The 22,927-nt window shown below is 41.8% G+C and overlaps 1 protein-coding gene across 1 annotated transcript in view; it reads right to left on the minus strand.

The window, feature by feature from the left end:
* LOC117372515 (carbohydrate sulfotransferase 8-like) overlaps positions 1 to 10,125 on the minus strand; it is a 36,143-nt gene extending 26,018 nt beyond the window's left edge. Inside the window, exons 1-2 of the mRNA XM_055222652.1 lie at positions 9,914 to 10,125; positions 388 to 617 (exon numbers count right to left, since the gene is read on the minus strand). Of these exons, the coding sequence (XP_055078627.1) occupies positions 388 to 574 (187 nt within the window). The 5' untranslated portion in view covers positions 575 to 617; positions 9,914 to 10,125. The remainder of the gene's footprint in view (positions 1 to 387; positions 618 to 9,913) is intronic.
* Positions 10,126 to 22,927: the final 12,802 nt, after the last annotated feature.

The following is a 22,927-nucleotide window of genomic DNA, read 5'->3' on the forward strand; positions in this document are numbered from 1 at the left end:
TTTTTGGATGCTTTAAATAATACTTAATTAATTTATTGAGGGGGTATTATGTACAGCTCACTACCATGTTACAACACTGTTCCCTCATAAAAAACATGTCTGAAGAGGTTTTAGACCGTCATCTATGCAGGTTTGAGTAATATAGTGATCTCTCTCGGGTCCTTACGGTTAGATGTAAAATTTGTCCAATGCTCCACCCATAAATCTACATCACTCATGTTCCCACACGACAATTCTCCATAAATATACAAAAACGTGATACAAAACTGTACACTACAACTTCACAAACCTGATGTGATGTGCAGCAGTTTGATGTGATAGTGCTGTGAAGGGGGAGTGACTTTTGACCTTTGAAGAGACAGCACTCCTGTGGCTGCATTCTCTTACCTGTGTTTTGGTGCTGGACGTGCTCAGGCGGGTCGTGCAGTCTGGACATCAGCAGCAGAGACCCGGCTCCTAACATCAGCACCACCCACAGCCAACAGTAGAGGGCGCACGGAGCCTTCATCACACAGCGCCGCAGCATGTAGTGACCACAGGGGGCGCTACAGTCCGCCAGGGCCATCCCCAACATGCCTTCACCTCATCACCGAAGCTTCCAACACAGCGCCCTCTACCTGCACAGATCAGACAGGAGAAATGTTTAAAGAGGGGGTATTTTACTTCTATGGGGTATTAATTGCTAACACATGACATATTTAGATCATCATGTTACATTTTATTGTTATGAAAATGCTGTATTTGGCTAAAACAATGTATTAACATGTTTCACTTTCATTTCACTTTTGTTTTTTGATTCTCTGAGTCTCCCTTCCCTTTTCTCTCTGCGGTAAGTCACTTTCCCTGCATCCCACTAATGAAACTACAGCACATCACATCAGGTTTGTGAAGTTGCTGTTTATAGTTTTGTATCATGTTTCTCCTCCTCTCTCCTCCTCTCTCTCCCTCTCTCTTCTCCTCCTCTCCCCCTCTCTCCTCTCTTCTTCTCTCAGAAATTATTTGTGACTCCAGATGGCTTCTCTTTGATAAATTATTTTAATTAAGAGCAGCATCAGCCACAGAAGAGTCGCCCAGAAATGACACAGTGAAAATATATCATCAGGTTAAGGTTAAGTTCTTCTCTGCATTTGACCCATCCTTCAGTGCCAATGTAGGTCTAACCCAGGTCTAAACTGGGTCTAAACCGGGTCTAAACCAGGTCTCACCCTGCAAATTGTCACAGTTGTTTTGGTCAGTACTGAATCATCACTTGTTTTATTCACAGGTGCAGACAGAAATAAACACGTCCAAGCTACCCCCCCTCACTCCTCTCTTTCTCTCTTTTTTTCACACTTCTTTTGCCCCTCTCTCTCTCCTTCTCTCTCCCTTTCTCATCTCTCTCCTCTTTGGTCCTCCCTCTTTCTTTCCTCTCCACTCTCTGCTCCTCTCTCCCGCTTGACCTGCCTCTCGTCCCACTTTACCTCTCTCCTCCTCTATTCTCTCCGCCTCTCTTGCCTCCTTCTCTCTCTCCTTTCTCACGCGTTCCCTTTCTCTTTGTGCTAGTTCGCTCCCTCTCTCCTTCTCTTCCCTGCCTCTCTCTACCTCCCCTTTTCTCTCCCTCTCTCCCTTCATCCCACCCTCTCTAGCTCCCTCTCCTCCCTCCCTCTCTCCCTTCATCCCGCCCTCTCTAGCTCCCTCTCCTCCCTCCCTCTCTCCCTTCATCCCGCCCTCTCTAGCTCCCTCTCCTCCCTCCCTCTCTCTCTAGTTCCCTCTCATCCCTCCCCAGCCCTCTCTCCTCCTCTCCCTCCCTCTTCTCCTCCCTGTCCTCCACTCCTTCCCTTCCTCTCTCTAGCTCCCTCTCCTCCCTCCCTCTCTCCTCTCTTCTCTTCTCTCCGTCTCTAACTCTACTCGACTGAACCAGGTCTGTACAAACTGCTGTGCTGCTCGTCCAATCACAACTCATTTATCACAAAACACTGGATTCATTTGTTTGTTTATGTTATGGCTGCACAACTGAATATCAGTGTGTGTCAGATGCCCTCCCTGTGTGTCAGATGCCCTCCTCGTGTGTCAGATGCCCTCCCTGTGGGTCAGATGCCCTCCCTGTGGGTCAGATGCCCTCCCTGTGTGTCAGATGCCCTCCCTGTGGGTCAGATGCCCTCCCTGTGGGTCAGATGCCCTCCCTGTGTGTCAGATGCCCTCCCCGTGTGTCAGATGCCCTCCCTGTGGGTCAGATGCCCTCCCTGTGGGTCAGATGCCCTCCCTGTGTGTCAGATGCCCTCCCTGTGTGTCAGATGCCCTCCCTGTCTCTTCATGGGGTCCAGTTCTGTGTAAAAGCAGCTAACCCTGTAGTTTAAACCTGTTCTGAAATGTCCCAGTCTTTGTTTTGTCCTTGTTTAGACTGGATTTATTTAGTCTTTAGTCCTGGTTCAGTTCTTGCTTAATCCTGGTTTAGTCCTGGTTCAGTCTTTGTTTAGTCCTTATTTAGTCCTAGTTCAATGTGGGCTCAGTCCTGGTTTAGTCCTGTTTTAATGTTTGTTTAGTCCGGGCTTAGTCCGGGTGTAGTCCTGGTTTTCTCCTGGTTCAGTCTTTAGTTTAGTTTAGTCTTAGTTTAGTCAGGGTTTAGACCTGGTTTACTCGTGGTTCAGTCTTAGTTTAGTTTTAGTTTAGTCCTGGTTTAGTCCTGGTTTACTCCTGGTTCAGTCTTAGTTTAGTTTTAGTTTAGTCCTGGTTTAGTCCTGGTTTACTCCTGGTTCAGTCTTAGTTTAGTTTTAGTTTAGTCCTGGTTTAGTCCTGGTTTACTCCTGGTTCAGTCTTAGTTTAGTCTTAGTTTAGTCCTGGTTTAGTCCAGGCTCTGTTTCATGTTCTTATCTCCTTTGTTTATTGCTCAGATGTTATTAAGTCGTCATAATATTAATCTTTTGCCCCGTCCATGTTTAATCTGATCTAATCCTATCAGTGGAGTTGAACTTTGACCTCTGTAGGCTGGTGCACATACAGTTAGCTGTTAGCGTTAGCTGCACAGTAGAGCTCATAGAGCAGATCCACATGGCTCTGTGGATGGGATCAGTTTTAAAGTTTTTTCTTAGAAACAGCTTTGAACAAATATTTAACAGTAAATACATGTATTTTAGAGCTGTAAGTTTGATCAAACAAGAAAAGTGGAGAGGAGTTTCACATCGTCTCCAGCTCTGTTGTTTGATCCAACAAAAAATTGTTGGATCAAAAATGCTTCGATGCTGTGGTGATTCGATAAATAAAATAAAACCCGTCTATTGGAGTCAGTACAGATCCACAGACTGTATGAAGAAGTGGACAAAGTGAATGTGACGTCATCCACAGTGTTCGGCTCTAGTCACGTGAAGCCCATCGAGGCTAGAGCGGTTCTAGGGCACAATTTAGGGCCCAGTTCCACATTTGGAATTCCAATTATGAGTATCATAGCAACCAAAGAGTCAATCAGGACTGAGGATGTTGAAGGTAATGCCCCTCTTCACAGTCACAGAGTGCACCCGGGCTCACTTCATATTTGCAACACAGCGGCTAGCAGGTTAGCTATGTCCATTTATATATACAGTCTATGCACAGATCATCATTACAATGAAATCTTTAAATCAGTTCTTTGAGTTTGATATTGGATCGCACATGTGGAGCCATTACTTCCCCCGCAGCCCTGCAGCTCTGCAGCACCTTAGACGGTTTATCTTTACATTTGTTTAACTTCAGCGAAGTATCTGATTTTTGACAGAGTTGAGGTCATGGTCCTTAACCATGGCTGGAAGAAAATGTGGGGAAAATATTTTGTGTCAATTCATTTTTTGGTAAACAATCGGTTAGGGTTAAGGTTTTAATTAATTTTATTTGTTTTAAAGATTTTAAATTGAAGCTGAGATGAAATACAACATTTTTTTATTTTTTTATTTTTATTATTTTTATGCTCTTGATCTGATCATATCTGGTCCACTGCTTCTGACAGGTTTAACCCAGAGACACAGAAGGATGGGTCAAATGCAGAGGACACATACTACCAAAGACAGCCATAAACTAATATTATAAATGGACTAAATCTGGGACTTAATAAAAAGCATTAAACATAACACCACACACAGAACCCCGTCGGTCTGGACAGTTATAATCTCCTCCGGTCTGACATTTTAATCACATCCACTTCCTGTTTATCGTACAGTCTTTTTCTATTTCCTGTCGATGTTTGTGTCGTTTTGATTCAATAAAGTTGTCGACTTTTGACCTCTGCATTTATCATTCACACAGATGCACAGTTTTGGTCCAGTTTTAGTCCTGGTTTAGTCCATGTCGGATTAGAATCTCATCAGTGAATGCAGATTACGGGTCTTTATCATGAGGAGCAGTGGGATTATCAGATTATCTTTATGGTGACTTCATATTTTTACCTCACAGCTACATGGAGTGACATTTGTGAATTACGAAAAAACTCATAAAAATAGATCATGAGAGACTCCCACTGTAAGATTTAAACTCATCCAGCAGCGAATGGACCAATCACAGACCAGCACTGAGGTGTGGGCGGAGCCAAAGGTGAAATTAACTAAAACAAACACAGTAGCGCCAACAGATGTACTTCATGGTTTCATGTTTCATACTATGGAACATTCCAGGCAATAAAATCTCCATGGAGACAGGCAGGTGTGGAGTGTGCATATTCTCCCTGTGGGACTGTGGCAGAGTGGTTATCCTGTCTCCTCCCTTCAGTGAGGAGGTTGTGGGTTAGACTCCTGATCTCTGAGTATTTTTAGATTAAAGATGTCAGACGATATGAAGCCTCAAAGTCCTGTCTCCTGTTTCACACCACAGCGAGAGAGAAAGAGGAGGGAAAGAGGAGAGAAACAGGAGAGAAAGAGGAAAGGAGATGCACCTCCAACAGTCTGAAACCAAAACGCAATTTCACAAACTTATTCTCTGTAAAGACTTTGGTGATACTGAAATCTCTCCCCTCTTTCCTCTCATCTATCTCTCTCTTCCCTCTCTCCCCCTCTGTCTTCTGATCTCCTTCCCTCTCTCTCCCTCCTCTCTCTCTCTCCTTCTTCTTCACTTCTCTCTCATCTCTCCCTTTCTTCTCTCTCTCCCCCTCTCCTGCTCTCCTCTCATATGAAAGTGCATCCAAGTGTCTCTCATCTCTCCTCCTCTCCCTCACTACTCCCCCTTCTCTTCTCTCCCTCTCCCCCACTTCCTCTTATATCCAGGTGTCTCTCCTCCTCCTCTTCCTCCTCTTCCTCTTATATCCCGGTGTCTCTCCTCCTCTTCTTCCTCTTATATCCAGGTGTCTCTCCTCCTCCTCCTCCTCCTCCTCCTTCTCCTCCTCTTCCTCTTATATCCAGGTGTCTCTCCTCCTCCTTCTCCTCCTCTTCCTCTTATATCCAGGTGTCTCCCCTCCTCCTCCTCCTCCTCTTCCTCGTATATCCAGGTGTCTCCCCTCCTCCTCCTCCTCTTCCTTGTATATCCAGGTGTCTCCCCTCCTCCTCCTCCTCCTCTTCCTCGTATATCCAGATGTCTTGTTAACGATGAAGAGCACAGAGACATGTCACAGTCAAACCTTCACAATATTTATTTCTGGAGACGACTCAGATTCACGTTTTTACGTTGAACAGACACGAGAGAAAAACTCCAAACTTCAGCCTCAAATATGAAACAAACTGTGCTCATAATCTCATCACATTTAGAGTTTTAAGGAGTAAAGTGTGAACTTTAAACTCATCCAAGGATCCCAGGACATGTTTGTAGAGGACTAAACTACAGGGTTAGCAGCTTTTATGCAGAATAGTTCTGTGTAATACAGGACCTTTAAACACATTTATTTACATCATTTTAAATTATAATTTTCTGTGTTTTTTTTTTTTTTTTTAACTGATAGTCAAACAATGTTGTTTTCAGGCAAAATCACGCAGCCATAATGTTTGGTCCTGTTTCTCATTATCACCTCTCTCCTCCCTGTCCTCTGTCAAATAGAGGTTAATACACTCTTTCTCTCCTTCTTTCTCCCTCTCTCTTTTTCCCTCCCTCAGTCTCTCTCCCGTCCACTCCCTCTCACCCTGACTCACCCTCCTCTTTCTCTCTCTCTCCCTTCTTTATGTCTCCACACTCCTCTCTTGTTTTTCATTTTCTCCTCTCTCTCTCTCCTCTTGTCCTCTTTCTCCCCTCCCTCCCGCCTTCTTTTTTTTACCCCCCCCCCCTCTCTCTCTCTCTCCCTCTCTCTCTCTCCTCCCTCTCTCCCTCCTCCCCCTCCCTTTCTCTCCCTCTCTCGGGCAGAAACTAGACTCCAGGGACCCTCTGCATCTTTTATTGTTGTGTTCATGGAGACCAGGCCACTGTACAGAGCTCTGACCATCTGACTCCTCCCCCTCCTCCACCTCCTCCACCTCCTCTACCTCCTCTACCTCCTCCACCTCCTCCACCTCCTCTTCCTCCTGGTCCAAAGTTATTCCTCACTTCCCTTATTCATTCAGAGCATCCTAATTGTTCACAGTGACGAGTTTATAAACACTTTACACAACTCTCAAAGACCAGGGCAGAGTTTTGACATAACGGTAAAGCTAGCAACAACTAGCATGCTAAAAGTGCACTTCCTGTTTGTCAGACAATAAAATGCTTTATAATCAGATGCAGACAGCACATAGTGGGCTTATTTTGACCTCAAGAGCTCCAAATGCAATCCATCTGAACTGGCACAAGACACATTTTGCTCAAATACATGAAAAAAAATGTATACAGGGCCTTTAACCTCTTTTACTACCTTTTACTCTCTTACTTTTTACTACCACTTTAATGCACATAAACATAAGAGTGACTGAGACCTGTCTGTCTGCTGTGCTACAAATCGCTAATCAAAGTTTGTCTGTTTAATCTTTGCCAATAAGATAATTCTTTGTGGTCAGTTTCAGAGCCAGATTAGAATGTGGTCTGGTTTATTTTGGTTTGGTTAATCCTAAACTCAGAATAGCACCGAGGAGCGGCTCAGATATGTGAGAGGAGGGAGGGTACACAGAGTCCACCACGATCACTGCTGCACTGGACACTTTAACATGGACAGAGAAATCACAGAACCAGAGAAATCAGATAAACAGAGAAATCACATAACCAGAGAAATCAGATAAACAGAGAAATCACATAACCAGAGAAATCAGACAAATCACATAACCAGAGAAATCAGATAAACAGAGAAATCACATAACCAGAGAAATCAGATAAACAGAGAAATCACATAACCAGAGAAATCAGATAAACAGAGAAATCACATAACCAGAGAAATCAGATAAACAGAGAAATCACATAACCAGAGAAATCAGATAAACAGAGCAGTGAGATTACTCAATTAGATCTGATTATTGGTCACATTACATAATAAGACAGTCCAAGAAGGGTTTAGTCCTGGTTCAGTCCTGGTTTAGTCTCAGTTTAGTCTTAGTTTAGTCCTGGTTTACTCCTGGTTGATTCTTGTCTTAATCCTCGTTTAGTCCTGGTTTAGTCCCAATTTAGACCAATAATTTAGATGTAGTTTAATCCAGGTTTAGCCCTGCCTTAGTCCTTGTTTAATCCTTGTTTAGTCCTGGTTCAGTCCTGGTTTAGTCCTGGTTTAGTCCTGGTTTAGTCCTGGTTTAGTTCTGGTTTAGTCCTAGTTGGGAGATGTGCTTGCTCTGTTGGGAATGTTCCGCAGTATGGCATTTAATTACATGAACACATCTGTAAATGCAGTGTGTATTTTTTGCTCAGAGACAGATGAGAATAAAGACGTTTAAACAAAGAACATCTGCTCCTGTCTGAGTCCATCTCATCTCCTCTGCTCCTCTCCTGGTTTAGTCCCGGTTTAGTCCCGGTTTAGTCCTGGTTTAGTCCCGGTTTAGTCCCAGTTTAGCCTAAATGTTCACACAACTCCAGGTCTGTTCGTGATGAGGACACAACATTATAACATAGATCATAAAATAGTATCATATGGCCCTTTAAACACGTCCAGAAGTAACAAAAACAACTCTGAAGTGACAAGATAACACGCAAATTCCATTTTAGAACATTTGTACAGATCTAAACGACAGGATTAGCCGTTTCTATGTAGAATAAGACGGGAGAGTTTGTTTGTGGAGGAAATAACGGTACAAAAAATGGCAGTTAGCTGTTGGAGGACACTGTCTGGGTCTGATATTCCACTTGGTCAGTTTAGAATAAAAGTTTGATGAGCACTTCCACTGAAAACAAGCTCTGTGGGTCGACCGGAGACACCTGACCACGTAACTCAACCTACACGGTTAGCTCCGAATGTGCAGAGGACTAGAGCTGTCAAAAGAATCGAAAATCTGATACTAATCCATACTAAAACTAGTGTGGACCTTTAGAAGATATTTGGTAAAGGAAACTGCTGTAAAACACATGAATGCCACAGTATGTTATATAAAGACAGGCCCATTATTAAGATGAATGTTGCAATATATGGCATTAAACTTATCAGTGTCCATGGAGACCAACAAGTGTCACCATCAAGTTACAGGTCACATTTATGGAGTGGTGACACCACTCACAGTAAGAAGACAGACAGACAGATAGATAGATAGATAGATAGATAGATAGATAGATAGATAGATAGATAGACAGACAGACAGACAGACAGACAGATAGAAAGAAAGAAAATAAGAAAGAAAGAAAATGAATGAAGAATGAAGACAAAAATAGATAGATAGAAAGAAAGAAAGAAAGAAAGAAAGAAAGAAAGAAAAAGAATGAAACAGATAGACAAATACAGATAGATACAGATAAATAGATAGGCAGATAGATAGATAGATAGATAAAGAAAAAGAAGGAAGGAAGGAAGGAAGGAAGGAAGGAAAGAAAGAAAGAAAGAAAGAAAGAAAATGAATGAAGAATGAAGACAAAGATAGACAGATAAATAGACAGACATTTAGATAGATAGATAGATAGATAGATAGATAGATAGATAGATAGATAGATAGATAAAGAAAGAAAGAAAGAAACAAAGAAAGAAAAAAATGAAGGAAATAAAGAAAGAAACAGATAGACAAAGATAGACAGATAGATAGACAGAGAGATAGATAGATAGATAGATAGATAGATAGATAGACAGACAGACAGACAGACAGACAGACAGACAGACAGACAGACAGACAGACAGATAGAAAGAAAGAAAATAAGAAAGAAAGAAAATGAATGAAGAATGAAGACAAAAATAGATAGATAGAAAGAAAGAAAGAAAGAAAGAAAGAAAGAAAGAAAGAAAGAAAGAAAAAGAATGAAACAGATAGACAAATACAGATAGATACAGATAAATAGATAGGCAGATAGATAGATAGATAGATAGATAGATAGATAAAGAAAAAGAAGGAAGGAAGGAAGGAAGGAAAGAAAGAAAGAAAGAAAGAAAATGAATGAAGAATGAAGACAAAGATAGACAGATAAATAGACAGACATTTAGATAGATAGATAGATAGATAGATAAAGAAAGAAAGAAAGAAAGAAACAAAGAAAGAAAAAAATGAAGGAAATAAAGAAAGAAACAGATAGACAAAGATAGACAGATAGATAGACAGAGAGATAGATAGATAGATAGATAGATAGATAGATAGATAGATAGATAGATAGATAGATAGATAGATAGATAGATAGATAGATAGATAGATAGATAGATAGATAGATTGTAGAAGTGTATTAAACTCATCTCAATTAAATATTAGCTTGGCTGTGTACCTTTGTTTTAGTAGACTACAGATTTCTGGAGCTTTAGTTGCCTCCACATGGTCAATAATCCAATAAACTGCCAATATGATTTAAAATAATAATAATAATAATAATGTCTGTGCGTCGTTTTGGATGTTTATAAATCTCGAATAGTGCCTAAATGTCGACACAGCGGTGGCTGCTCCTCCTGCCTGCTCCTCCTGCCTGTTCCTCTTACCTGGGACGTGCCTGTGGAGTTGCCCGGGCGCAGTGAACTCCTCTCGGCTTCTCCTGTCCTCGCTCCTCGATGAGTGGTACGGCTCCCAAAAGCGGTCCAAACTGCGCCAAACCGCCCAAAGCCCAAAGCGCTGATCGTGCCTGATAAGATCCGGGAGAGTCGCTCTGGAGGTGGTGAGAGAGGAGCGGGCAGAGCGCAGGAGGCACGCCGCTCAGAGCGCACCCGGAGCGGACTGAGGAGAGAGAGAGGGTCAAGGCGGAGGGAGTGAGGGAAGAGAGAGGGGAGGAGGGGTTTCACTATAAAAGCACGTGTAGAAAAAAGGTTTATATTATTCAAATCTGTATGCAAACATTTTAAAGTAAGGCTGAGATAGTCCAATTTGAGATGTGTCGAATCTGTGTCCACTGCTCTCACTCCGTGTCTAGGAACGAAAAAATAAATACATAAAAAATTTAATATGACTGAATTTCATGTTTTTTGGAATTTTGGATAGTACCTGTGCTCATTTTTATTTTTAAAAAAAAAGATGATTATTTGTGATTATTTATGTTTTTTGATTTGTGTGATTTTAATGTCTTTCTTATTCTGTAAAAACTTTCAATTGCATTGTGTACGAATTGTGCTGTACAAATAAACTTGCCTTGCCTAAGTATTTATCACAGTTTTACATCAGTTAAGTGGCAAATTGTGAAAACGTTGATAAGACAAATACAAAAATAGAGGAAGTAGTGCTAGAGTTGTAAAAACAGAATCCCTGTACTTGTGGAATCAACATTTTTCTGACAATTTTATAATTCAAAAATAAAGGTTGTCATTTATTTGTATTTGTTTAATCATAATTGTTGTGTAATTTAGACAAGTATTGACCTTTGTTTACATTATGGTTGCTAGGTAACAGTTATACGTCACATCTGCTGCTCCCAGGAAGTAACATGTTAAACTTGACCAAAACAAAAATAAAAGCTAAGACTAGGAGTGGTCAGAAAATGTCTCTTTTCATCTACTCCGTATCCCTGCCCATTGTTCTGTATGTATTTGTGATCATATGAAAGAAATTAGACTCTGGGCCATACATGTAGGGCTACAAAAATATATCAGAGCCTTTTTTAACAATAAAACTATGCAAATAAAAATCTGTGAGGAGGAGGGACAGATCCATGTTACTGGAATGGCATCATCTACCTATTTACCTATTTGATTATGAGTGTTTAATGCCTGCTAAGTCTAAGGTACAGGTCAGATCTATGCAGAGGTGACCTCGCTCAAAGTAATAATGCATGTATTTCAAGGTATTTTTGACAAGTAAAGGATTAAACAGGCCCTGTGTTCACAGTGAAGTAGGACTAAGCACCTAAGCGCTGCTTGCAACCATGTTTCAAATAGAGCTGCTAAACTCGGCAGTACCTGGAGGACTAAAGGTGAGAGTGAGGGGGGAGGAGGGGCAGGTTCTGGATGTATAAGGAACAGTGTGATTGGTCTAACAAAGGGGTGGGCAAACTTGGGCCACAGTGGGTTCTAAAATTTGACAAAGGGGCCGGGCCAGGATTTATGTATACATTACATTAGATATTTGGCCTGTAACATGTAGCGAAGTATGAATATGCAAGGCTCATTGTACATTTTTTTTTTCAAAATGCATTCATAAAATTAATAATTTATGAAATTTCAGTTAAATAACCACAGCAGAAAAACTGAACAAGGTTTACCCTTACCTATTTTAATATAATTTGGTTACGTTCGGCGGGCCGGATTAATAAGCCCAAAGGGCCGTGTGTGGCCCTGGTGCCGTAGTTTGCCTATGTCTGGTCTGATAGGTATCCACACTTCAAATTCCGCCCCTGCAACCAGGTGTTTGTAATCAAAAACACCTGGCTATAATTAGGGCAGTCCTGTGTGATGTGACATAGTACTTGAAGTTGCATTGGCCATTGGAGGCAGCTCTAATTTTTATACGTTTTTGAGCAGAAAGCTACAAATGTACCTAATTTGCTCTCATTTTAACAGAAAGGACTAGCAAAAGTAGATTATCATATTAAAACACCATATACTCAGTTCAGTAGCAGACAAACTTTGATTCAGTCCCACTTTAAGTCTTCCGTTCTGCAGATGCTTTTATTTTATGGGACGAACCGGAAGCAGCGTGTCCCTCTTGCGCAGCTGGACGCTCCTCGTGCTGAGCAGAGGTGTGGTGCGTGCGTCCCCACGGAGCTCACGCGCAGCAGCAGCCTCGGCACGAGTACACTCTCTCTCCATGGCAACAGCCTCAGCGCGTGCGGGGACAGGAGGGATGAGTTTGGACTTGTCTCATCAGCTTCTGTTTATCTCCTGTGCGTGATCTGTACGTGATCTTTTTGGTCAGTTAATCTTTGTCAAGTTCAGGTTCACGCATATATTTCATCATCTTAACTAATCCTTCTATATATCATATTTTTTGTTAGATTTGATCCTTGTCCAAACATCGAAAATCTATTAAAGGTGCACTATGTAACTTTTCTGGTGGAGGGTTTGCTACTCTGTGTTGCATTAAAGAGGAGGTACTACACTTCTGTGAGGTATTAACTTCTAACACATAACGTGTTTAGATCACCATGTTACCTTTTATTGCTTAATCACAACACAAACAACTGCATCCCACTAATTAAATTACTGCACATCACATCAGGTTTGTGAAGTTGTAGTGTACAGTTTTGTATCATGTTTTTGTATAGTTATGGAGAATTGTTGTGTAGGAGCATGGGTGATGTAGGCTTGTGGGCGGAGCATTGGACAGGATCGTACAGCTAACTGTAAGAAGCGTTCAAACAGGGCCCAGGAGAGATCACTAGATTACTCAAACATGCATGGATGACGTCTAAAGCCTCTTTAGGCAGATTTTTGATGAACACGGTAGAAAGGTCCAAAAAGTCTTTAAACTTACTCATTTCAGAGTCGAACATGTGACACAAGAAGGCGCAGGTAGGCTAAATTTGAGCAATAAAAACAACTGTAATTGAATAAAAGCACAATCCATCTGTTTCAAAGACATACAAAATTAGCATTGATGCCATAGCAATTAACTATTTTAAACAATATATCTTTTGAACAGGTCAAAACAAACAAAGTCCTCAAACTGTCACCTATAAACAGCTGAATCCCATGAATAGGCCTATTTATATTTTTATACTGAGGAACATTCCAGGCAAACCAATAACCTCATGGAGAAAACAGGTGAAAGACCCTGCACCAGAAATGTTACGCACTGCACCTTTAACTTCAGCCTAGACACATTGTAAAACATCTCTATTCATGGGAGGACTTTTTCCCACATTCAAAAACATAATATTTTGTTTTTAATTATTTATCACTATGGCAACAGTCATCCTTAAGTCCATGGAGAGTGAAAAGTGATACTTGGTCTGTTTGTCCCGCGGGATTTCTCCTTCTGCTCAGCAACACCAGCCTAACAACAGCTGCAGACAGAGAGAGATGACAGGACAGAGCAGACGGAGAGAGACGACGGGACAGAGCAGACAGAGAGGGACGATAGGACAGACAGAACAGAACAGACAGAGAAGGATGACAGGACAGAGCAGACGCAGAGGGACAACAAAGGGACAACAGGACAGAGCAGACGCAGAGGGACAACAAAGGGACAACAGGACAGAGCAGACAGAGAGGGATGACAGAACAGACAGAGAAGGATGACAGGACAGAGCAGACGCAGAGGGACAACAGAGGGACAACAGGACAGAGCAGACGTAGAGGAACGATAGGACAGTGCAGATGGAGAGAGAGACGACAGAAGGATGACGGGACAGAGCAGACAGAGATGGACGACAGGACAGAGCAGACGGAGATGGACGACAGGACAGAGCGGATGCAGAGGGACGACAGAGGAATGACAGGACAGAGCAGACGCAGTGCAGCGACAGGACAGAGCAGACGCAGAGGGACAACAGGACAGAACAGACGGAGAAGCACGACAGGACAGAGCAGACAGAGAGGGACAACAGGACAGAGCAGACGCAGAGGAACGACAGAACAGAGCAGGCGAAGAGGGAAGACGGGACAGAGCAGACGGAGATGGACGACAGAGGAACAACAGGACAGGAGTAAATGGAGAGGTACCTGAGGACATAGCAGATGGAGAGGGACAATAGGAAAGCATAGGCGGAGAGGGACGACAGGAGAGACAGGATAGAGCAGATGCAGAGGGACACCAGGACAGAGCAGACGGAGAGGGATGACAGGACAGAGCAGGTGGAGAGGGACAAGAGGACAGAGCAGGCGCAGGGGGACAACAGGACAGAGCAGACGTACAGGGATGATAGGACAGAGCAGACGCAGAGAGATGAGAGGACAGAGCAGATGTAGGGGGACAACAGGACAGAGCAGACGCAGAGGGACGACAGGACAGAGCAGACGCAGAGGGGCGACAGGACAGAGCAGACGCAGAGGGACAACAGGACAGAGCAGGAGAATAGTAAACAAATGCATTTAAATGAATGGGTTTGGTTCACATCACAACTATTTAACACTGAGCTGGAGACAGGTCAGATCCTCAGGTGGAATTTGCTGTTTAACTGTCAGGCTGCAGATGTGTGGACCTGGTTTATGCTTAAATCAGACCTATTTTGCAAAATTTACTTTTCAGGCTTTTCACCGTGTCATAGTTGTTTCTTCTCATTGAGCCTCTGAGGTTGTATTTAGAGTGATTCATGTTTGAGTAATCTTTAATCACTTATTTTCAAGACGCCGCTTTACTTATCACTCCCGTTTTCACCTTTACTGACACATGCCCACTGTGACGAACTTACTTTCTTCAATTTTAATTCCTTAATCTGTGATACTCGTAGGATTCGGAAGCTCGCTAGTGAGATGTGCAGCCGTGCATAGGAGGCGCCGACAGCATGCGGTGTTTTGTTGTGATGATGCTTATGGCGACGTCCCCTCCCATTGGACACAGCAGTTTTCTAACACAGAAGTCAGCGGAGTCGTTTTTTTTTATTAAGTTGTTTTAGATGAATATTGTGATGTAAAATGGTAAAATTATAACATCATGATCCACGGGTGTCAGAGATTATAACTATAGAGCGACACAAGCACAACAGCTCTGATTTAATACCTCTGTAGTTACTGGGCCTCTTCTTTGATGTCAGCTCAACTGGACACAGCAGCTTCCATCCAGAACGACATGAAGCTGTTTCTTTGTCAAAATCCAAAATCCACATTTAAGTCACAAACATTGTCATAAATCATTAATTCATTAATCATGTGGTTGTATATTGCTAAAAAGTCTGCGGTCTCGCCTCTCCACAGACTTGACCTGTAATTTAGCCTGGTGGTTTCTTCTTCTGCAGTTAGACATGTTCAACATCATACTGTGGAGCACTGTAGGCAATAAAATCTCTATGAAGACTAGGAAAAGTTACTTAGTGCACCTTCAAGTTGTGATAAAATGATTAATTATTATAATGATGTCTGTCCATATCAAACAAAATCACAACAAATCTTAAGAATGCACATTTGTAAAACTTCTTGACGCCTAAACTTTATTAAAATTAAATGTTTGATTGTTTCTTTCCTGCCCAATTTTTTCCACTGTTCTATGTTGCCCCCTGCTGTTTACTCTTTGTCACTGCAGCCACATCTCCAAACTGCAATGCAAAAAAATAATAAAATATAAATAAACTCTATGAGCAGTTGTAATGTTTTCCTCGCTTCCAGTCAAAACTATTGTACATTAAAGGCACTGCACCTGATTTTGACTTCAGAAGTTCATTTTAAACAGTTTGCAGTGGTCCAAAAGTTATTCCTCACTTACCTTATGCATTCAGAACATCCCAATGATTCACCATGATGAGTTTATGAGCACTTTTCACAACTCTCAGAGACCAGAGGTGAGTTTACATGACTTAACAATTAGCAAGCTAGCAGCGACCTTCCTGATTATAGGACAGTAAAACGCTATACAATTAGATGTAGACAGTGGTGGAAGAAGTACTCAGTTTTGTTAATTAAGTAAAAGTACAGATGCTGGAGCAAAAATAAAAAATAGACTCCAATAATGGAAAAGTCCAAAAGTATTAAAGTACCTGTTTGAAAATGTACTTAAAGAGTAAAAAAAAAAGTATTTTGCGCATACTTTGAGATCATATAGACCTTCAAATGTGGTGATTTTGAATTGATAGTTTGTTTTTTCAACTGTTTTTATTTGTATCATTTTGTTTGCTCAAATTATGAACTTGATCAAAATAAATCCTCAGACTTTTCAGCAGATCTCAGACAGTAATAAAAAAAACAACAACCAACTTTTACTCTATGCAGTGGAGTAGAAAGTACAAAAACGTGCTCTCAAATGTAGAGAAGTAAAAGTAAAAAGTAAAGTATACAGGTATGTAAAAATGCACTTAAGTACAGTACTTTTTTCTACTTTTACTTCATTACCTTCCACCACTGGATGCAGACAGTACACAGCAGACTTATTTTGATCCTAAGAGCTGCTAATGCTACACATCTGTAGTGGGGTGAAATACATTTTGTTCACATACATGGAGGGAAATCGTGTAGATCGACTTTAAAGCCCGTTTGGCTCAATAAATATTAGTTTTTTGCAGTGACACATTTTCAATATGGCCCCTCCCCCAGGTACAGGCCAACAGACGAGCCCACTCCCTCACTATGGCACTTATCGATCCAAAACAGGGACCTAATCCAGTCTAAGACCCGTCTAAGGTCCAGGGTGGTCCCAGGGGGGATGAAGGAGGAGAGGGAGAGGTGGAGAAGAGAGAGAGGAAGAGAGAGCACAGAGAGAGAGAGAGTGCAGGAGAGAGGAGGAGAGAGAAACAGGAGGCGGGAGAGCGGGGAAGAGTGAGGAAGGGAGGAGACTGAAGAAAAAGAGGGGGGAGGTAGATGGTGGAGAGAGAGAAAGAGAGATTGGGGAAGAGAGGCAGGAGAAAGGAAGAGGGAGGGTAAAGGAGGGGAGGAGAGGGCAGGATAGAGAGTGAGTGAGGAGAGAGTAAGAGAGGAGATGAGCAGGAGGATGGAGGGGTGTTTGTATACATGGCTGTGTCTGGAAGAGATGGAGAGGGCAGGAGAGAGAGAGCAAGAGAAAGAGAGGAGGAGGAGGGAGGGAGGGGTGTTTGTCTCAATGGTTGTATCCTAAGGAAGGGGAGGAGGAGGAGAAGAAGGAGGAGAGGGAAGAGGAGGAGGAGGAGAGGGAGGGGCGTTTGTCTCCATGGTTATGTCCTGAAGAAAAGGAGAGTGAGAGGTGTTTGTTTCTATGGCTATGTCCTGAGGAGGAGGAGGAGAGTGAGGAGCGTGAGGGGTGTTTGTCTCCATGGCTATGTCCTGAGGAGGAGGAGAAGGAGGAGGAGAAGGAGGAGGAGAAGGAGGAGGAGAAGGAGGAGGAGAAGGAGGAGGAGAAGAGTGAGGAGCGTTTGTTTCCATGGCTGTGTCCTGAGGAGGAGGAGAGTGAGGAGCGTGAGGGGTGTTTGTCTCCATGGCTGTGTCCTGAAGAGGAGGAGGAGGAGAGTGAGGAGTGTTTGTCTCCATGGCTGTGTCCTGAGGAGGAGGAGGGGAGTGAGGAGTGTGAGGGGTGTTTGTCTCCATGGCTGTGTCCTGAAGAGGAGGAGGGGAGAAGGAGGAGAAGAATGAGGAACATTTGTCTCCATGGCTGTGTCCTGAGGAGGAGGAGGATGAGGGGCATGAGGAGCGTTTGTCTCCATGGCTGTGTCCTGAGGAGGAGGAGGAGAGTGAGGAGCGTGAGGAGTGTTTGTCTCCATGGCTGTGTCCTGAGGAGGAGGAGGGGAGTGAGGAGCGTGAGGGGTGTTTGTCTCCATGGCTGTGTCCTGAAGAGGAGGAGGAGAGGAGGAGGAGAGAAGGAGGAGAGTGAGGGGTGTGAGGAGCGTTTGTCTCCATGGCTGTGTCCTGAGGAGGAGGAAGAGAGAAGGAGGAGAAGAATGAGGAACATTTGTCTCCATGGCTATGTCCTGAGGAGGAGGAGGAGAAGGAGGAGGAGGAGGAGGAGGAGGAGGAGGAGAGTGAGGAGCGTGAGGGGTGTTTGTCTCCATGGCTGTGTCCTGAGGAGGTGAGGGAGGAGGAGAAGAGTGAGGAGCGTTTGTCTCCATGGCTGTGTCCTGAGGAGGTGAGGGAGGAGGAGAGGAGGAGGAGGAGGTTCACATTGATCTGATGTTTTTCTCAAAACTGCTCCAAACATGAGTGTATTGAGACACAACAGTGGTGTTGTGTGTGAAACAAAGGAGCTCATTGGTCACCTATGATTTACAAATATAATCACATTGAGTTTACTACTTCACTCTTCGATTCTACAGAAATACACCATGTTTTTCAGCCTGTGATATTTTTTGCCTTTATTTTTTTTCCAATAAGGACACACCGTGCATGTCCCTCACTGGCTAATCCACCTGTCAATCACACCCATCTGAACTCTGGGAGATTCAGCGGTGACCAGACTCACATCTTCAGAAAGTATTAGAGAAATGTAAACATTACAAGGTATTGACTGATTAGACTGCAATACTAGCTGTAGTAGTAATAGTAGTAGTAATTATAATTGCAGTTGAGGGTAGTAGTAGTTGTTGTAGTAGTATAGTAGTACTAATAATAGACATAGTAGAAGTAGCAGTAGTTGTAGTAGTAGTAGTAGTAGTAGTAGCAGTAGCAGTAGCAGTAGTAGTAGTAGTAGTAGTAGTAGTAGTATATAAGTTGTTCAGATAGGATGTGGTCTACAGTCTCTGCACAGTGTACCACTACTGCCACCTGCTGTTGTACATAAATATTAGGTCTGTGGTTGATGTTGGTCGCTGTGAGGCTGTGGACACGTGAGAACATCAGAGTGTGTTTGGTTTCAGGAGGCTTCACACCAGGCCTCCTCCAAACCAAACACCATCACAGATTTGTATCAGCAGAACATCAGCATCAAGATGTTTATTCACAAAACAACTCCATGTGTATTTGACTGTATTTGAGTGCACACAGGACATCTGAATATAAAGAGTATATTTAAAGGGCCCATATTACACTGTTTACTGATCTCTGTTCTAATGTTGTTTCCTCATCACAAACTGACCTGGAGTTGTGTTTTGTTTCATTCACACATGTTTAACACACAAACCCATTTAGGCTGAGTTCTTCTCTCAAACAGAAAACACTCTGTTCCAACTTGTGATGTCATGTGGTGAAACAGGGAGTGCTTCACTGTGTTTTTAAACTTCATACAACTTCAGCAGAATCATTTGGATTCAACTCTGGAAATTACACTCTCTGCTGAACAAAAGGTAAAAGGAGCTGTTAACTTGAAAACTACCACTTCGCAAGGTGGATCAGAGCATTTTGAGCTTTAGAGATGTAACAGACTAATAATAAAGTGTTACTCAAACATGTGAATGAAACAAAACACAACTCCAGGTGTGTTTTTAAGCAGGTAACAACATTATAACATGCTTTATCGTTCACAAGAGTCAGTTTTGTGTAATATAAAACCTTTAACCATCACAGTGTTTACATCCGATCATAACTGTGAGAAGCAGTGCTTGGGAAAAACATCAAATTGTGATTTTTTCTGACAAACTTTCAATTAGATTTGTGATTTATGTTTTAATAATAAGATTCAGTTTAAAGTTCATATTTTAAACTCGTCCACAAGAACTGACAAAAACACTGAAATCTGAACTGACAAACCAAAACAAGAATTAGATTTCAGAACATGTTTGTACAGATCTAAGCTACAGGGTTAGGCGTTTTTATGTTGTATAAAACTGATTCTTTTCTCATTTGTGGAGAATTTGCTAAATGCATTCAAATTATGATTTTGATTTGATTGTAGTTAATCTTGCCGGTCGAGTTTGTTAAACAGTGAAGGGGTTAAAGGACAGCCTTGTCTCGCTCCCCCGTTTTTTTTTCTGTTTTTTTAAAATAATTACTATAACAGAATTAATTTACAGCTCAAAATAGTAGTACTATCTTTATTTCTACCATTGTCTTAATCTAGTTTTGACACAGATCAACGCTCTTTTTAAACTATTCAAAAATGACTTTTTCTTTCACAGTCAAGAACACTTTAAAATCACACACAAACAAATACAACAGGTAATAAAAAATACAAAAATAATTGTTACAAAAACTTCTTGAAATAATTAGAATATTACAGAGAGTTTTTTCTGTTTGGTTGATGTTTTTTTTTTTTTTTTTTTGCTGAATCGCAGGTAGATTATGGGGAACGCGGCCACGACGTCACGCTCTAAACACATTAAAGTTAAAAACATAGGGCACCTAAATATGTTCAAGGTCAAGACAAGGCTTCTACAACATGATGAAACAAATCTGAAGTGTGACGTAGCTTTTCATATATTTCAAATGGCAAAAAGAGACAGATGAGGATGTCCAGAACAGAGATGTTGAACGATAAAAGTTGTGACAGTGATAGGTTGTGTCTGGATTAGAGGTAAAATCGGGCCTAAAAAATCCAGCCCGACCCGACCCAGGCCCGCGGGTATTAAAGCCCGACCCGGCCCGAGCCCGAACAATTAACTTGATTTGCAGGCCCGAGCCCGAAGCAAACCCGAAATTTCATATTTTATTTGTGAGGATAAATAAAAAAAAATAAAGAACCAAACAAAGTTAAACATGCGTAAAAATAAGCCTACTAATAAAAAACCTTCGCCACTAACTACTGAAAATAGTCTAAGGTCCTGACAGTAAAAGTCCACGCACTTGTCTGTGATGGCCTGCTTAGCGCGAAGAGGTGCGGTCTTTGGGACAAATGATAATATAGATGTTTGACGATCATCACTTTTGCCAGTACAGCTGTTTAAATGCCTGCTCAGCGTCGAGGTGCCAGTCTTTTTGCTCTTGTATGAAAGCAAAGCGCCACATTTACAACATTCAGCGAAGCCAACGCAGGTTTCTGTAGCATTTTCAACAATCAATTTGAAGCATTTCCGCACCTCACTCTTGCCGGTGCGTGTTTGCCTTTTCAGTTCCCCTGTCTTTAGTTTATCCTTTACTTCTTGCTGCTCCATATCAGGGATACCAGGTCAAAATAGATGCGGACTTGCGGAGGGGAAGAGGGGGCGTTCACGTGTGCAGAGTATGCTCTGGCTCTGCGGCTCCTGTTTAGTAGTTAAATAGCAATTCCCTTACAACGCCTTCTCTGTTTTATCCAAATTATTTTTTTATAACAAGTATTCCTAAGTTTAGTATCCACACATCGTTTTAGTATACATTTTTATAAACATATATTTATTTTAAAAAAGTCAGCTAGAGAGAAGCCCGGCCCGACCCGACCCGAACGTAATGATTTTAGGCCCGACCCGGCCCGAAATTCGGGTCGGGTCGGGCTCGGGCTCGGGCTTAAGATCTTACCTCTAGTCTGGATTTAAAAAGCAGCCAGAGGAGGGCGCTGTTGGCCGGGAGAGCAGTGATCGGGAAATATCCAAAAGGTAAATTCACAAATGCATTCAAGTTGCATTATGTGACTTTTCTGATCGAGAGTCTGCCACCTGCTTGTCTTGAATGTTCCATGGTGTGACATTACACTGCATTGAAATGCATGTGATTTTTATGGCAAAAGTATGCATTCTTACTGTGAGTGGGGTCTCCTCTCCACAGATCCAGCCTGTAACCTGTCCTTGTGGTCTCACCAGCTTGTAAATATATATATATATATATATATATATATATATAAAAAACTCATTTCTTTTAGATTGTATTTGCTCTGGGGTCAAAGTGCCTCTGTCTGCAGACCAAACAGTATCTTTTGCTTTAAACAAGTACATTTTCATAAAGAGTTTTTTTTTAAAGATATAAAACATGGGTGATTTGTATGTGTGTCCAGGTAACAGTCAGAGAACATCACATACAAATACAGAGTGTGATCTGTTTGGACCGTCACATCTCATCAAAACATCAAAACTGTGGAGACTTTATTAAACAGTGAAGGGGATAAAGGACAGCCCTGTGTCACTCCCCTAAATGATAATAAATGTATATATTTTTGCACATTTCTGGACATATTTCTAAAAGTCTCAAATTCAAAACACAGTATTAAAAAAAAGAAAAGTCTGACACTGAAAACTTTTTTATTTTTATCAATCATGTTAAAAGTACAGATATTTTTTCATGTTAAAAAAAACTACAGTTTTTACAATCGAGACCAAGCATGGTCTAAAGTAGAGAAGGTTTCAGAGGTTTCAGAGGTTTCAGCTCCCACACAGAAGCCGTTTTCAACAGATGGTTCTGGTTTGGTACCGTCAATTGAAAATGAGTTATTTTGAAGTTTTAACATATACATTTAATTATTATCACATACCACTGTTGTAAACATAACATACACATTCTGTTTAATAATTTATAAAATTTTACTGTGGTTTAAGAGTATGTAACTTTTTTGCCCAAAATTAGACAAAAATAAAAGTGTGTCATTCAGAATGTTCTATTTAAATAAAAAAAACATAGTGTCTTTACTCTGAGCACTATTTCCATGGAGAATGTTCTAAATTATGAAAAGAAAAAGTTAAAACCAACTGGGCCACAGTAGGTTGGTTGAAATAATAATAATTTCTGTTTGGATTTTACATTGTTTTTATTTAAATGTCATTTTTACAGCTTCAAGCTCTACCTGTGTTGGAGAGGTCGTATTTTCCACTTGCTTCTTGCAGCAGGTCATTTGTTGAATTGGTGACAGATAAAACAGCGGGCCGATGTAAAGCCCGATGCTCGGACACGCCAAAAGAAGTTGCATCACTGTGCACTGTTCTGGATTGTAGTCCTGTGTACCTCTGGATATGATGAAAGCTAAGTACCCCACTAACACCACTAGGGGGAAGTACGCCATCGCTGAGGGCACAATCACCATTATAATGTTAACCAGCGCTCGTCTCTTCAGCGAATCACTGCTGCTAGCGCCATCTCCTGGTCCGCTCTGGCATAGCACAAACACAATTCCAGCCAAACACAAAAGCATAATCAGAAATAACAGAACAATGATAACCACTAAAGATAAAGTGAATGGTA

Source organism: Periophthalmus magnuspinnatus, chromosome 6, assembly GCF_009829125.3.
Source record: "Periophthalmus magnuspinnatus isolate fPerMag1 chromosome 6, fPerMag1.2.pri, whole genome shotgun sequence".
Classification (NCBI taxonomy): Eukaryota; Metazoa; Chordata; class Actinopteri; order Gobiiformes; family Gobiidae; genus Periophthalmus; species Periophthalmus magnuspinnatus.